General features: G+C 44.9%; 1 protein-coding gene across 2 annotated transcripts in view; it reads left to right on the plus strand.

Annotated features, from left to right (window-relative positions):
- The window catches only part of TTC17 (tetratricopeptide repeat domain 17), a 116,470-nt gene extending 103,643 nt beyond the window's left edge, over positions 1-12,827 (plus strand). For both annotated transcript variants that reach the window (XM_072791179.1, XM_072791178.1), the window contains 3 exons: positions 8,610-8,729; positions 9,598-9,741; positions 11,674-12,827. In XM_072791179.1, coding sequence (XP_072647280.1) covers positions 8,610-8,729; positions 9,598-9,741; positions 11,674-11,805 — 396 coding nt within the window. In that variant the 3' untranslated portion in view covers positions 11,806-12,827. The remainder of the gene's footprint in view (positions 1-8,609; positions 8,730-9,597; positions 9,742-11,673) is intronic.
- Positions 12,828-14,635: the final 1,808 nt, after the last annotated feature.

Genomic DNA, 14,635 nt, shown 5'->3' on the forward strand with positions numbered 1-14,635 from the left:
CAAAAGAAAGTAGGTATAGTTATATTAATTACCTAAAAACATCTATTTCAAAACAAAAAAATTTTTAGGGGCAGAAAAGGACTATGTAATGATAAAAGATTTAATTCACCAGAAAGACCAATTCTAAACTTACACATACCCAATAAAATAACTTCAAAATATATAAAGCAAAAATCATTGATCTACTGAAAAATTAACAAATACCGGGATACCTGGGGGGCTAGTAGTTGGGCGTCTGCCTTCTGCCCAGGGCATGACCCCAGGGTCCTGGGATCAAGTCCCACATCGGGTTCCCCACAGGGAACCCACTTCTCCCTCTGCCTGTGTCTCTGCCTCTGTCTGTGTCCTCATAAAGAAATAAAATATTTAAATAAATAAATAAATAAATAAATAAATAAATAAATAAATAAATAAATAAATAAAATCAATCTTAAAAATTAACAGATACCAACATAAATACCTTTCCCGGGGATCCCTGGGTGGCTCAGTGGTTTGGTGCCTGCCTTCAGCCCAGGGCATGATCCTGGGGTCCCAGGATGGAGTCCCACATCTGGCTCCCTGAATGGAGCCTGCTCCTCCCTCCACCTGTGTCTCTGCCCCTCTCTCTCTCTCTCTCTCTCTTTCTGTGTCTCTGATGAATAAATAAAATATTAAAAAAATAAATAAATACCTTTCCCCACTGTTGATAAGCCAATTAGTGTCTGAATCTATATTCATGAAGTGTGTTAGCCTATGGTTTTCTTTTTTGGTAATACTTTGTCTAGTTTAGTTATTAGGTTAATAATCACTCTGTAGGGGATCCCTGGGTGGTACAGCGGTTTGGCGCCTGCCTTTGGCCCAGGGCGCGATCCTGGAGACCCAGGATCGAATCCCACGTCGGGCTCCCGGTGCATGGAGCCTGCTTCTCCCTCTGCCTGTGTCTCTGCCTCTCTCTCTCTCTCTCTCTCTCTCTGTGACTATCGTAAATAAAAAAAAAATTTTAAAAAAAAAAATCACTCTGTATATTGAGAAGTGTTCCCTCCACCTTATTTTTCCGGAACAGTTTATAGAGAAGTGGTATTATTTCTTCCTTAAATATTTGATAGAATTCAGCAGTGAAGCCATCTGGGCCAGGATTGTTCTTTGTGAGAGATTTCTAACAACAAATTCAATTTCTTTAATAGACATAGTCAAATTATCTCTTCTTGAGTGAGTTTTGTTAGTTGTATCTCTAAAATTTGTCCACTTAATCTAAGTTGTTGAATTTATTAGCATAAAGTTGGTCATAGTTTTTTTCTCATTCTGTTAAGATCTGTAGGATCTGTAGTAACATATGCTCTCGTAATTCTGGTGTTGATAGTTTGTTATCTTTTCTCTTTTATTTCCTGATCAGACTGACTAGAAATTTATTCAGTTTATTGTTCTTCTCAAAGAACCAAGAACTCAAGGTTTTTAGATCCATTGATTTTTCCCTGTTGTTTTTATCTTCTCTTTCATTTATGTCTGCTCATATCTTTATTATTTCCTGTCTTCTGCTTATTTAGGATTTAATTCACTGAGGTTTTTTTTAGTTTCTTGATGTGGAAGCTTAGGTTATTGATTTGATCCCTTGCTTTTCTAAGGTAGGTCTTTAATGCTAAAAATTCCCTCTAAATTGTACTTTAAGTATATAACACAAATTTTGTCGTATTTCCATCTTTATTCAGCTTAAAATAGTTTATAACTTTCCTTTTAACTTCTGTAAGTTGTTTGATCTGTAAGTTGTTAGGAGTATTTTATTTGGGTTTCCAACTATTGGGCATTTTCCAGATCTCTTTCTTTAAGTGATTTCTAATTTCATTGCAGTAAATGAACATAGTTTGTGTGACTTAAATTTTTTAAAACTTACTCATACTTGTTATATATAGATATTATATCTTAAGTATTAATTATATAATAATATATTAATATATAATATATTTATATATGTTATAGAATATAATCTGCCTTGGTACCATGTACTTCAGAAAAGAGTACTACTACTGTTAGAGTATTCTAGAGATGTCATTTAGGTCAAGTTGTTTGATAATATTGTTTGTTTCTTCTTTATTTTTACTGATTTTTTTCTTGTGTGTATTTCTTCTATCAGTTATTGAGAAGCATGTTGAAATCTACAATTCTGAATTTGTGCATATTTTATTTTCTACCAGTTTTTGATTCTTTCTTTTTTGAGTTGTGTTGTTAGGTGCAGAAATCAATGAAACAGAAACCAAAAATAGAATGGAGATCCACAATCCAAAAATTGTTTCTTTGAAGCACTAGTTGGGCAGAATTAATCAAGAAAAAAATAAACCACAAATAACCAATATTGAGGGAAAAGGGAAGCAAAACTACAGCTAAAAAACTAAAAAGAATTAGAAAATGATACAATTAACAATTTTATGCCAGTAAATTTGAAAACAAATGTAAAGAAGACAAATTTCTATAAAAATGTAATTACCCAAATTGATTTGGGTATTATAACTCAAATAAGTTGAAGAAATAGGCTAAAAAAAATTCTTACAAAGAATATAAAATCTGGGGGATCCCTGGGTGGCGCAGCAGTTTGGTGCCTGCCTTTGGCCCAGGGTGCGATCCTGGAGACCTGGGATCGAGTCCCATGTCGGGCTCCCAGTGCATGGAGCCTGCTTCTGCCTATGTCTCTGCCTCTCTCTCTCTCTCTGTGTGTGACTATCATAAATAAATAAAAAATTTAAAAAAAAAGAATATAAAATCTGTTGATTTTACATATGAATTCTAAACTTTTAAAAAATATACAATCTCAATATAAACAGATTCTCTTAGCAGAAAAGGGAACAACTTCCCAATTGATTGCTTGAGACAAGACTAGTGTACTTTGAAAACAAAACTAGACAAAGACATTATGAGAAAAATCATGCTCTAAGCTCATTTATGAACATAGGTGAAAACCATAAGCCAAATTTTAACAGACTAAATCCAATGGCGTGCGTCTATTTTTCTTTTACAAGATGCACCTTGATCAAGTTGGATTTATCCCAGAAATACAAAAATGGTCTAACTTTAGGAAAATCTTTATTTCATCAACCAAATTAAAGGATTAAAATTATGAAATTATTTCAGTAGATTGCATTTGATAAAATACAATACCATTTATGATGTTAAAGCTAATCCAAATTCAAGAATAGATAAGGACTTCCTTAATCTGATGAGAAGAATCAACAAAATATTACAGCAAAGATGATTCTTTTTTTTAAGATTTTATTTATTTATTCATGTGAGACACAGAGCCAGAGACACAGGCAGAGGGAGAAGCAGGCTCCCTGCGGGGAGCCCGATGTGGGACTCGATCTCATGACTCAGGGATCACGACCTGAGCCGAAGACAGACGCTCAACCACTGAGCCACCCAGGTGTCCCGCAAAGATGATTCTTAATGGAGAAATATTTAAAATAATTCTTTGAAATCATGAAAGAGAATGCCTACGTCACTTTTTCCTCAAATTTGTACCAAAAGTCTTAGCAAGTACAGTAAATCAAGAAAAATAGATTAATGGCATAAGTATTAGGAAGAAAAAACCAAAATCTTATTCAGAAATTATGTTATTACATAGCAAACCCAAAAGACTACAAAAAATTTTTTTAAGATTTTATTTATTTATTCACTCATGAGAGATACAGAGAAAGAGAGAGAGGCAGAGACACAGGCAAAGGGAGAAGCAGGCTCCATGCAGGGAGCCTGACGTGGGACTCGATCCCAGGTCTCCAGGATCACACCTTGGGCCAAAGGGAGCACTAAACCGCTGAGCCACCTGGGCTGCCCAAATTTTTTGAAATAATAACATTTTTATCAAGATGGCTGCCTATAAAGTCAATAAAAGTAAGTTAAATTTCTATACAGCAGCAAAAAGTAAGGAAACATAATTTCCAAAATGAATTTCCATCATCATAAAAATATAAAGATCCCAGTAACAAATGTTACAAAAATTTGTAAGCCTTGTCTTCACAAAGTGATACAACTTTATTGAAAGTTGTATTACAAAATACCTAAATAAAGAGATCTATAATGTTCATGGATAAGAGGACACACATCATAAGCATGTCCGTTTTCCCCAATTTGATTTATAGAGTCCATGCTACTATAATCAAAATACCAACAATTTTTTTTTAGGGTACTTAAAAACCCTTTACAAGGAAGGGTAAGAAACAGACATGACACTATTGAAAAAAATGAGGTGGTGAGAATTGCCTTACTTTTATGAAAACTTATAAAACAAGCCATTATGCCCTGTGCTCAAGGATAAACAGAAATAGTGACAAGGGGGTACTAAATAGAAAGACCTGAAGCATACTCTGACATTCACAGGACTATGGAGAGACCAATAGGGAGAGGGGATTGCTGAGCTCATTCATCCTCACCTCATAGCTTACACATACAAAGGAATTCCAGGTGAACCAAGGACTCAAGTATCAAAAACAAAAACCTTAAAAATTAGAGTAAAATGTAGGAGATGATCCTTCTGGCCCTGGAATATAAAATGATTTTTTAGGATATTAAAGCACTAAGTAGAAAAGAAAATGTGAATAAATTCAATTACATTAAAATTTAAACTTTTTAAAATTAAAGACATTTTTTAAATGAAAGAGCTAAGCCAGAGTTAAAGTATGTATAACACGTTCCACATACAAAGACTGACATGCAGAACATATAGACCAATTGATGAGAAAGATAAATAATAAAATAGATACCTAAAAAAAATATTAACAGAGGCTTCCCTTGAAAAAAGATATGTGTGGCCAATAAACACAAGGAACAATTTCCAGTCCCACTAATGATCAGGAAATGCAAACCAAGGCTGCAGTAAGATGCTATTTTACTCCAACTGATGATACCGAGAAGTAGAAAGGCTACAAAGCAAGAAGCACTTCTAAGCATTGCCGACGGGATGCTAGACTGTTCCGGCACCTTTAGGGAACAACTTAGCATTCCTTCATTATGTCGGACATTTGCATGTCTTGTAAGCCAGCAGTCCTACCTACCGCCAGGTATCTACTCTAGACTAGAGAAACTCTGCACATTATTTTGCAACAAGAAACCTAAAAACAGGAAGTAACTCAGAGCCCCCATCTATGAAAAATGGATAAATACATTACAGTATGTTCACTTAGTGGACATTTAATTGTGTAGCAAATTGAATGAGCTAAAGCTACACACAACATGGATGAATTCTAGAAATCAGAGTGTTGAGTAAGAACTTCAAGTCCCAGAAGCCTCCTTACACTATTACACGACTTCTGTAATGCACAGGAAGGGAGTACACTGAGTATGACACCGTTGAAGCAAATATGTGTGCATGTGTGTACGCAATGGAACGGTGTTTTAAAAAGCAATGGAGGGATCCCTGGGTGGCGCAGCGGTTTGGCGCCTGCCTTTGGCCCAGGGCGCGATCCTGGAGACCCGGGATCGAATCCCACGTCGGGCTCCCGGTGCATGGAGCCTGCTTCTCCCTCTGCCTGTGTCTCTGCCTCTCTCTCTCTCTCTCTCCCCCCCCCCCCCCGTGTGACTATCATAAAAAAAAATTTTTTTAAATAAAAAATAAATAAATAAATAAAAATAAAAAGCAATGGAATAACGAACACAGCCTTTAGGACAGTGTGTGCCTCTGGAGAAAAGGCGAGAGATGGGAATAGTGTAAGAACGTTCATTCTTGACTAGGGTGGCAGCTTCTGGGACAGTCATTTTATGTTTTACAGCATAAGTATGTTTATGTAATCGTTTATTATGTGCATAGATAATTATATAAATATGCTCTTTCATATATATGAAATATTGACATTAAAAAAAGATAACTTTAGTTTGAAAAAGAATCCTTGAGAAGCCAGTCTAAAGGACGAAGTCCCTAAGAAGGGGGAATAAATCGGGCAGCTTCAGGTTGCTCCGAAGCAGCCCTCCGTGCCGGGAGGCAGGCAAGGGAACGATGCCAACACGTGTTATTCAAAGAAAGAAAGAATGAACCGTGGCTTTACATTCAGCCAGCAGTCCTGCAGGTACGAAGGCCGCAAAGTTTTGAACACATAGGGCTACCATAACAAAGCACCACAGACGGGGTACCTGAAACGGTGGAAATGTGTTCTCACCCATTGTGGAGCCCCCGGGCCCGGGACCTGGGGTGGCTTTCCTCTGAGGCTCCCCTCAGCTGCAGGTGGCTAGCCTCCCGCTGTCCTCCGCACCCAGGACCCTGAAGTCTCTTCCTCTTCTATAAATCCTTCATATAAACCCAGTCTTACTGGATTAAGGCCTCACACTTTAATTTAATTACCTCCTTAAAGACCTTATCTCCAAATACAGTTACATCCTGAGGTACGAGAGGCTGAGATTTCAACCTGTGAATCTTGGTGGAGCGCAGTGCAGCCCATGCCAACAATCTCAGAGTACCGTTCCCACCAACAGTATTGGGCTGAACCTCAACCAACCACCAGATAATTGGGGAAACCACCCAAAAGTAATGTCAGTGATCAATTAATGTATTTAAGTGCACAACCAATAGGAAAACAAACGTGGGGAATAGGGTGATAGAACAGAATGTAAATACTGTAATGCCCTGACAATGAAGAATGATTAAATCACCAAGAAATTAGATTGGAAGAAAGAAAGAAGGTAGAAAGCAGGGGAAGTTTTCTGATTGCTTCATCTGTAATGGCTGGGAGTAAGAGACCACGCATCCAAAGGGGCAAATGAAATAGATGGGAAAATCCACAATCTAACCTAAATTAAGTACTGAAATTTTGTATATGGTAAAAGTAGCATCTCACTGGGGGAAGAGAGATGAATTATTTGTTAAGTTTTATTGAGACAACCTAGTAACCTGGGAAAATTAAAATTGGATCTCTGTCTTTTATACCGAGTTAAATTTCAAAGGGATCAAGGATTAAAATGTAAAAAATGAAACTATAAAAATGTCTAGGGGAAAAAACATGGTAAAATTTCTTGATAAACGTGAAGTAAGCAAGATCTTGTCAGCTACAACTGAAAATCCAGAAGCCATCTGAATTAATAAGCTGGGGATCCCTGGGTGGCTCAGCAGTTTGGCACCCGCCTTCGGCCCAGGGCCTGATCGTGGAGACCGGGGATCAAGTCCCACGTCGGGCTCCCTGGATGCAGCCTGCTTCTCTCTCTCTGCCTGTGTCTCTGCCTCTCATGAATAAATAAATAAAATCTTCTTTAAAAAAATTAATAAGCTGAACTATTTAGAAATCAGAACCTACATCACACAAAAAAACCATAGGTCCAAAGGCAGACTCCAGGAAACTGAGGGACTGTATCTGTGATTCATACCACAGACAAGGGACTATCTCCCTAGTACGTATATGTATATAAGGAAATTTTTTAAATAGATGAAATAAAGACCTTACAGAAAAGCGAACAAAATGTAAGAACAGATACTTCACAGAAAAGAAATACAAAGAGCTGTCAAACATGAAAGGTGGTCCGTTCCACTCGTAAGAGAAATGCATATTTAAACCCCATTTTTTATCTCCTAACGGAGTCAAAGAGTTTAACACTGTGGTGAGGCTGTAAGGAAACAGGGACCCAGGTACTTTCTGGTGGGTGATTAAATTGTCGCGAGCGTATGGGGAGCTGTGTGTGCTGATGACACACATATCCCCGTGTCCACATCTGGAGTTGAATCCTCTCGGTTTCGACTCAGGTCACGATCTCAGCACCTGGAGGCCAGGCCTAGCCCTGAGCCCGCGTCAGGGTCTGCACTCAGCAGAGGCTGCTTGAGATTCTCTCTCCCTCTGCCCTTCCTGCTCATGCTCGTGCTCTCTCTCCGTCTCTCCCTCTCTTCCTCCCCTCTCCCTCTCTCTCCCTTTCTCCCTCCCCTCTCCCTCTCTCTCTGTCCCTCAAATCTTAAAAAAAAAAAAAGCAGAGTGCAAATGATTGTTACCTCTTACATAAAAGTAATACGTTGCCTCATAGAGAAAGTGGGGAGTATAAGCCTATATTCGTATTTGCTTACATAACCTGTAAAGAAATCCTAGAAAGGGGATCCCTGGGTGGCGCAGCGGTTTGGCGCCTGCCTTTGGCCCGGGGCGCGATCCTGGAGACCCGGGATCGAATCCCACGTCGGGCTCCCGGTGCATGGAGCCTGCTTCTCCCTCTGCCTATGTCTCTGCGCCTCTCTCTCTCTCTCTCTGTGACTATCATAAATAAATAAAAATTTAAAAAAAAGAAAAAAGAAAAAAAAGAAATCCTAGAAAGTTCCATAGGACCAAAAACTAAAATAGTGTTTCCTTGTGTCCAATAGAGACAGGAAAGAGCGGGAGAGTTTTCACTTACAACTTCATGTAATTTCTGGTCTTTGAAACATGCAAACGAGTTACCTGTTCAAAAAGTTCAGTGAATTTTTTTTTAATAAGTTAATTTAAATCCAAAAGAACACTCGCGGGAAGGAAGCTGCCATGTGCAGTTGAGCGAATTCGGGCCAGACCTTCAGCCCCGGAGCTGCAGTGTCCTCACGCGGAGGGGGGACGCAGGCAGCGGCCCGGGTGGTGCTCCTGCTTGGAGCCTCGGGGCTCGCCGGCCCCTTGCTGAGCCCCGGCCTCACGGCCTGTGCTTTCGTCCCTTCGCAGAACCAGACTTCCTGGGTGCTCTCCAGCATGGCAGCCCTCTACTGGAGAGTGAAGGGCCAAGGAAAGAAGGCCATCGACTGCCTCCGCCAGGCCCTGCACTACGCGCCACACCAGATGAAGGTGAGCTGCAGCCCCGCTCCCGCGCTCCTGTGCTCAGCCCGAGTGGGAAGGGCCTGGGGGCTTGGGGGGGCCTGGGGGCCTCGAGGATGCCCACCTCGGCCCGGCCCTGTAGGCACGCCGGCTGCGCAGCCTGTCCCGGGGCCTGGGGGTCTCGCTGCCACCGCCGCTCGCGTCCAGACCCGAAGCAGCCTCCGTGGCGTCCGGTGATCGGCCATTCCTGGCCCTTGACTCGTCCTTCTCCACAAAAACAAAGGCCCTGCGGCTCCGGGTCACCTCGACCTTTTCACAAATGCCGGTTGTCACTGTGGGTCCGCAGACTGGCTGGGGCCCGGAGGCCGCTTCACGCACGGGATGCCCGGGCCCTGCGCTCCACGCTCTGAGGGGCACCGGGGGCCCAGCGGCGCAGCCTCTACCCTCGGCCCAGGCCGGGGCCCCGGGTCCCAGGATCGAGTCCCGCGTCGGGCCCGCAGGCAGCTGCTGCTCCCTCCGCCGGGGTGTCTGCCTCTGTGTCTCACGGGTGAATAGATGAAATCTTTAGGGAACACAGACACTCGGTACGACAGCAGGCCTCCCGGTGCGGCCCGGGACGGTGTCGGCCGGGGACGGCCTGCCCCGGTGCAAACCGGCGCCTTCACTAAGCAGCTTGCTTACTCGGTTGACTCTTCTGCCTTGTGTTTTGAGGCAGGACTTGCCCAGTGAAGGGAGTGATGCGCCGGTTTACTCCCACGTGAGCCCTGCATGGGCCCCGAGCGAGCAGGCCACAGGGGCTGCCCGGGAAAGCTGGCCGCGCTCTTCGTGACCAGGATGCCCGGCCACGAGAGCCCAAAACCCACATCCTTTCCTTCTCGCCCCTGTCCTCCCGCCGCAGGACGTGCCCCTCATTAGCCTGGCCAACATCCTGCACAACGCCAGGCTCTGGAACGACGCCGTCATAGTAGCCACCATGGCCGTGGAGATCGCGCCACACTTCGCCGTCAACCACTTCACGCTAGGCAACGTCTACGTGGCGATGGTGAGCGTGGAGGGGCGTGTGGCAGCCCTGGCTGTCCCCCCGGTCCTGGGCCTCGCTGTCCTCAGTCCTGGGCCTGGCTGTCCCCCTGTCCTGGGCCTCGCTGTCCCCCCGTCCTGGGCCTGGCTGTCCCCCAGTCCTGGGCCTGGCTGTCCCCCCGGTCCTGGGCCTGGCTGTCCCCCTGGTCCTGGGCCTGGCTCTCCCCCTGGCGCACCTCTGTTTTCAGATGTCTCGTGACCTTGTCCACAGCCTCCAGGTTCCTATGTGTCCTGTGTCTCTCCATCATCAGTGCCACCAAAGGGCACTTTATGGCTGAGGGGTTTGTGAAGTAAAAAGAAAATAGTGATGAAATTCACTGCTTATTTCACTTAGTGAAATCTAAGTATTTGCAACTGTGTAGCTCCTCCCGGAAAGTTGAACACTAACAGGAGAGTCGGATTTACCTAGTTTTCTGGAAGCATTACCTGTTCCAGAAAACCTTACCTAACACTCTGCGTGGACATCAGCACTCGTGCCCTCCTGCTTTCAGGCTCGGCTTCGTACCTGTCACTGCACTTTCAAGGCCCTGTGCATGTCTCCACCATATTTTCACCTTGTTTTATAATTTTTTAAGTATCTGTCTCTCCCCCCGGACGCTGAGCACCTCAGGAAAAAGACACCTTCCATCTTTCTGTTCCTAGCCCTTCACAGGGCTCGGCACACGCGAGGTCTGTGTATGAACGTGTAATGAGCGATGATGTGCCACTAGTTTCGTGGTGATACTATAGAGAAAATGGCAAAGCCCTCATCTAGAACCCTCATTCTGGTCAGGAACAGCTACTGATTTCAGAACCTAAAATCCCAGGGGTCCCCCAAAAGCTGTCATGGCTGAATTTAACACGAGAATCGTGCCACGCACTTTCATCTGAAGCTTGCATCCCACACGGGGCTCTTCCCAAGGTTCTCTCCATAAAGGTTAATAGAATGAGTGACTTGATGCTGTAAGTTTACGTGTCATCCTTGACTTGAAAGGCAGCGAGTATAATTTGGCCAGGTAGGTGCTGCTGAACGTGCAGATTTCCCTCTGCTGCTTAAAATTGAAGAATCTATTTTTGTCTCCAGTAAATGTGAAAGTTGCTACTATGAACGAGGAATTCTGCCGAAGGAGTCACTTAACCGTTTGGTTTGGGCTCTTCTTTGAGAGTCTTGGACTCGGGGCAGCCCGGGTGGCTCGTGGTTTAGCGCCGCCTGCAGCCCGGGGCCTGATCCTGGAGATCCAGGATCGAGTCCCACATCGGGCTCCCTGCATGGGGCCTGCTTCTCCCTCTGCCTGTGTCTCTGCCTCTCTCTCTGTGTGTGTCTCTCATGGATAAAAAAATAAAATCTTAGAAAAAAGAAAAAGAAATAGCAAAATGGCAGAAGTAAATTTTTAAAAAAAGTCTTGGTCTCAGCCAAACATGAATGCCTTCAGTATGACAGTGATCATTTCCAAACGATGCTCATATTTTTAAATGCTCAGGAGAACCAAAAACTGTTTCAAACTCTACAGTAAGTGACTTTGAGACACTTGACTTCCAGCTCCCTAGCTATAATAGGAAACTCAGGCAGATGAACGAGGAGCACCTGGCAGGCATAGTTCTTGGGGTTTCTGTGCAGATGAGACAGAGGCACAGGGCCTGGCCCGCGGCCAGAGCTCGGTAGTGTTGGTCCACTCTTGCCCCCGCGTCCAGCCTGTGCACGGCTCCCCCCTCCCCGGGTTCCCGGGCTCCCAGGCTCCAGGCTCACTGTCTGTGTGGTGGGGACCTTGGAGGTGGTGCTCCTGCCAGGCCTCGGCTTCCTCAGAGACAGGGACCCGCTGAGGAGGCGCTGCAGGGTCGCTGTCAGCATGGAGGAAACGGTGGCGTCCAGAGGCGGGCGGTGGCAGCACGTCTCATGTCTGTCCCTTGCCCCTCACAGGAAGAGTTTGAGAAGGCCCTGGTGTGGTATGAATCGACACTGAAGCTGCAGCCTGAGTTTGTCCCGGCCAAGAACCGAATCCAGACCATCCAGTGTCACCTAATGCTGAAGAAGGGACGGCGCTCCCCTTAGGGTACCCCTCCTTTCCTCCTCCCTCCCTCGCTCCCTCGCTCTCTCCTCTTTCTTCTCATGCTCTTCAAAAAAAGAGTAAGAAAAGAACCCAGTCATTGTCAGTATCTAATGATGTGTGTGAAAATAACCGGGTAAGACTTACAACGGGACTTTTACATAAGTGGGAATTGGTTCGTTTTGGGTTTTTAAGTTGCTTCTTTCCCCCAGCCAACCTCCGACACAAATTTCTCAAAAGGAAAATGCAGCAGAAAGATAACTGTGTAAATACTGAGCCAGGACATTTCTGGAGCTGTGCAAAACCTCGATGCCTTTAGGGCTTCTCTCGGTGGTCCCTCCACCGCCTCCTCTTTGGCAGAGGACAAAAGCGCCGCACCTGCCCCGCTTCCCGCCGTAGCCTCTGTTGTCCGTGGGACCTGCCAAAGCCCGCCTGGTGCCAGTGAGAAGCCGTGTCGTGCGCTCTGTGCGTTAGATCCATGCAGTCCCCAGTCGTGTCCGTTCCCGGCTGCTGTGTTACAAACTCTCAGAGGTAGTTTGCAGGGGAGGAAGGGGAAATGATTTTTAAAACAAAATATTGACAACAACAAAAACTCTTAGGATCACCTGACCTTTGTAATGTTATTTATGTTGGGGAGGGAGGGGGGCCGAGAAGGGGAAATCAGCGGTGTACAACATCTATATCATTTGTACTTTAATTACAAGTCACAAGGAAACAATAAGTTGAAATCCTATATAACAGGTTTATATATATAGAATATGTATATTTGAAGCCCTCTACAGACTGAGTCTATGTTTTACTAATTCTTTGTTCGCTGTGTTACCCATCTTGGAATAAGGTGTGAGTGTCCGCTTCCTCTCCCTGAGGCCTTCCAGCTTGGCCCCTCAGGAGAGAGCGATGCGCCAAGGTTGAGTGTTTCCGCACAAGGCTTTTACCTCTGGTCCCAGGAGAATCAGAAACTCCAGACATTTTGGAATCTTCAAGGGCACATACTGAGAACAAAAATAAAAGTTGTTTATGAGCAAAATAGGTCCGCAGCGTGGTTTTTTCTCTCAAACTGGGCTAAGGTGGACAGCCCAGAAGCCAACGATGCTCCGGCTCTGACTCGCTCGAGTCCCGGGTGGTCTCTGTCACCACCGCAGGATGAGCAGAGAAACGGCCCATCCCTGGGTTTTGTGGCTGGTGGACCTGTCCGCATACTGCGTCTGCCTGGGAAGGCTGCACGGTCAGCACATGCTCAGGGTCGGTGCATGCCTGACCTTCCGGGAGGGGGAGCAGTCTGAGCACCGGGGCCCCGCCCCTCGGGTGGGCACTGATGCGCAGCTGATCCAGGTAGGCGTCACGGAGGCCAGCACGCTAGCCTGCTGGTGGACGTCGGCCCTTGTCAGCAGAGGTCTTCAGTCCTGCCAGCAAATCCGCCCAGATCTAGAAATTCCTCTTTCCTTCATGTTAAGAGTCTTATTCCAAGTCTAGACCCTGATTCGCGTTTGCTTCCAACAGGGAGTCCTGGCCTGGGAGGTGAGGAGCTGGCCCCTTGAGAGCATTTAACAGAGATGCCACCCGAAGAGACTTACCTGTTTGTCACCTTGGTGGATTTCTTCCCTTCTGTTGTCCTGCTCACCAGCTCTTAGCTGTGTCTAGTCTCCTGCTCGTCCCTTGGAATGCTCATGGCAGTGATGGTGTCTTTCGCTTGTAGGATTTCCGCGTGGCTCTTTTTCATCATCTCTACCCGCTTGTGTTTTGTGACCTCGCCTGGTTCTGTGGCCGCGAGTCTTTAACAACCTACACATTTTCAGATTCTTACTTTTCAAATCACTATTATTTCTTGTTCATCAGGAATGAATTCTGCTTGTTGGGCATGTGGACTGCTGACCTCAGAACGCTGAGGATCCCTGGTTCTCAGTTGGTGAATCTCTGCTCTTCTCTATCCTCTCACATCCTGGGTGATCTCACCCACTTAATGCAGCTTCAGATCCTGTCTCCATGCTTACGACCTCCAAGATCCTACCTCAAGCACAGATCGCCTCTGCTAGCCCGAAATTCATTATCCAACTGCCTGCCCCAGATCTTCACATGGTCCCAAACCATTCCTTATGCTCCCCAAAGATTCTTGTCTAGCTTTGGTCTTCGCATCTGAGTTCCTTGCTTCTAATTAATCGGGTCCAAAAAATCTTAGAGTAATTATAACTCCTGTTAAAACATAAGTCAGATTTTGTCATTACTCTTCTTAAAACCAGTGAGTTGTAGGGGATACCCGGATGGCTCAGTGGTTTAGCGCCTGCCTTTAGCCCAGGGCACAATCCTGGAGACCCAGGATGGAGTCCCACATCGGGCTCCCTGCATGGAGCCTGCTTCTCCCTCTGCCTTTGTCCTGCCTCTCTCTGGGTCTCTCATGAATAAATAATCTTAAAAAAAAAAAAAATGAGTTGCAATAACATAAAGCCTTACCCAAAAAACCGATCTTGCTCACTTCTCTGGCTTCATCTATTATTCTCCCTCTTACTTTTCAGCCACACTGACCTATTTTGAAACTTCCATCATGCTCCTGCCTCAGAGCATCTGCCTTTGCTCTTCCCTTTATCTGAAATGCTCTTCCCCCAAAAAACCCATTTGACTCACCTCAGCATGAATGTGGGCCTTCCCAGGTCATGATATTTTAAATTGTGACCTCGGCCTCCACTATGTCCTAATCCCCTTTCCTGCTTTACTTCTCCATAACTTGAATCGTTACCGAGTCTGCTGTGCATATTTATTGTCTGTCTCTCCCAACCTAAAAGTAAGCTCCAACTGCAAAGATTTTATCTTTTTTAATTTAAATCCAAGGGAGTCAGCATA

This window comes from Canis lupus, chromosome 21 (genome assembly GCF_048164855.1).
Source record: "Canis lupus baileyi chromosome 21, mCanLup2.hap1, whole genome shotgun sequence".
NCBI lineage: Eukaryota > Metazoa > Chordata > Mammalia > Carnivora > Canidae > Canis > Canis lupus.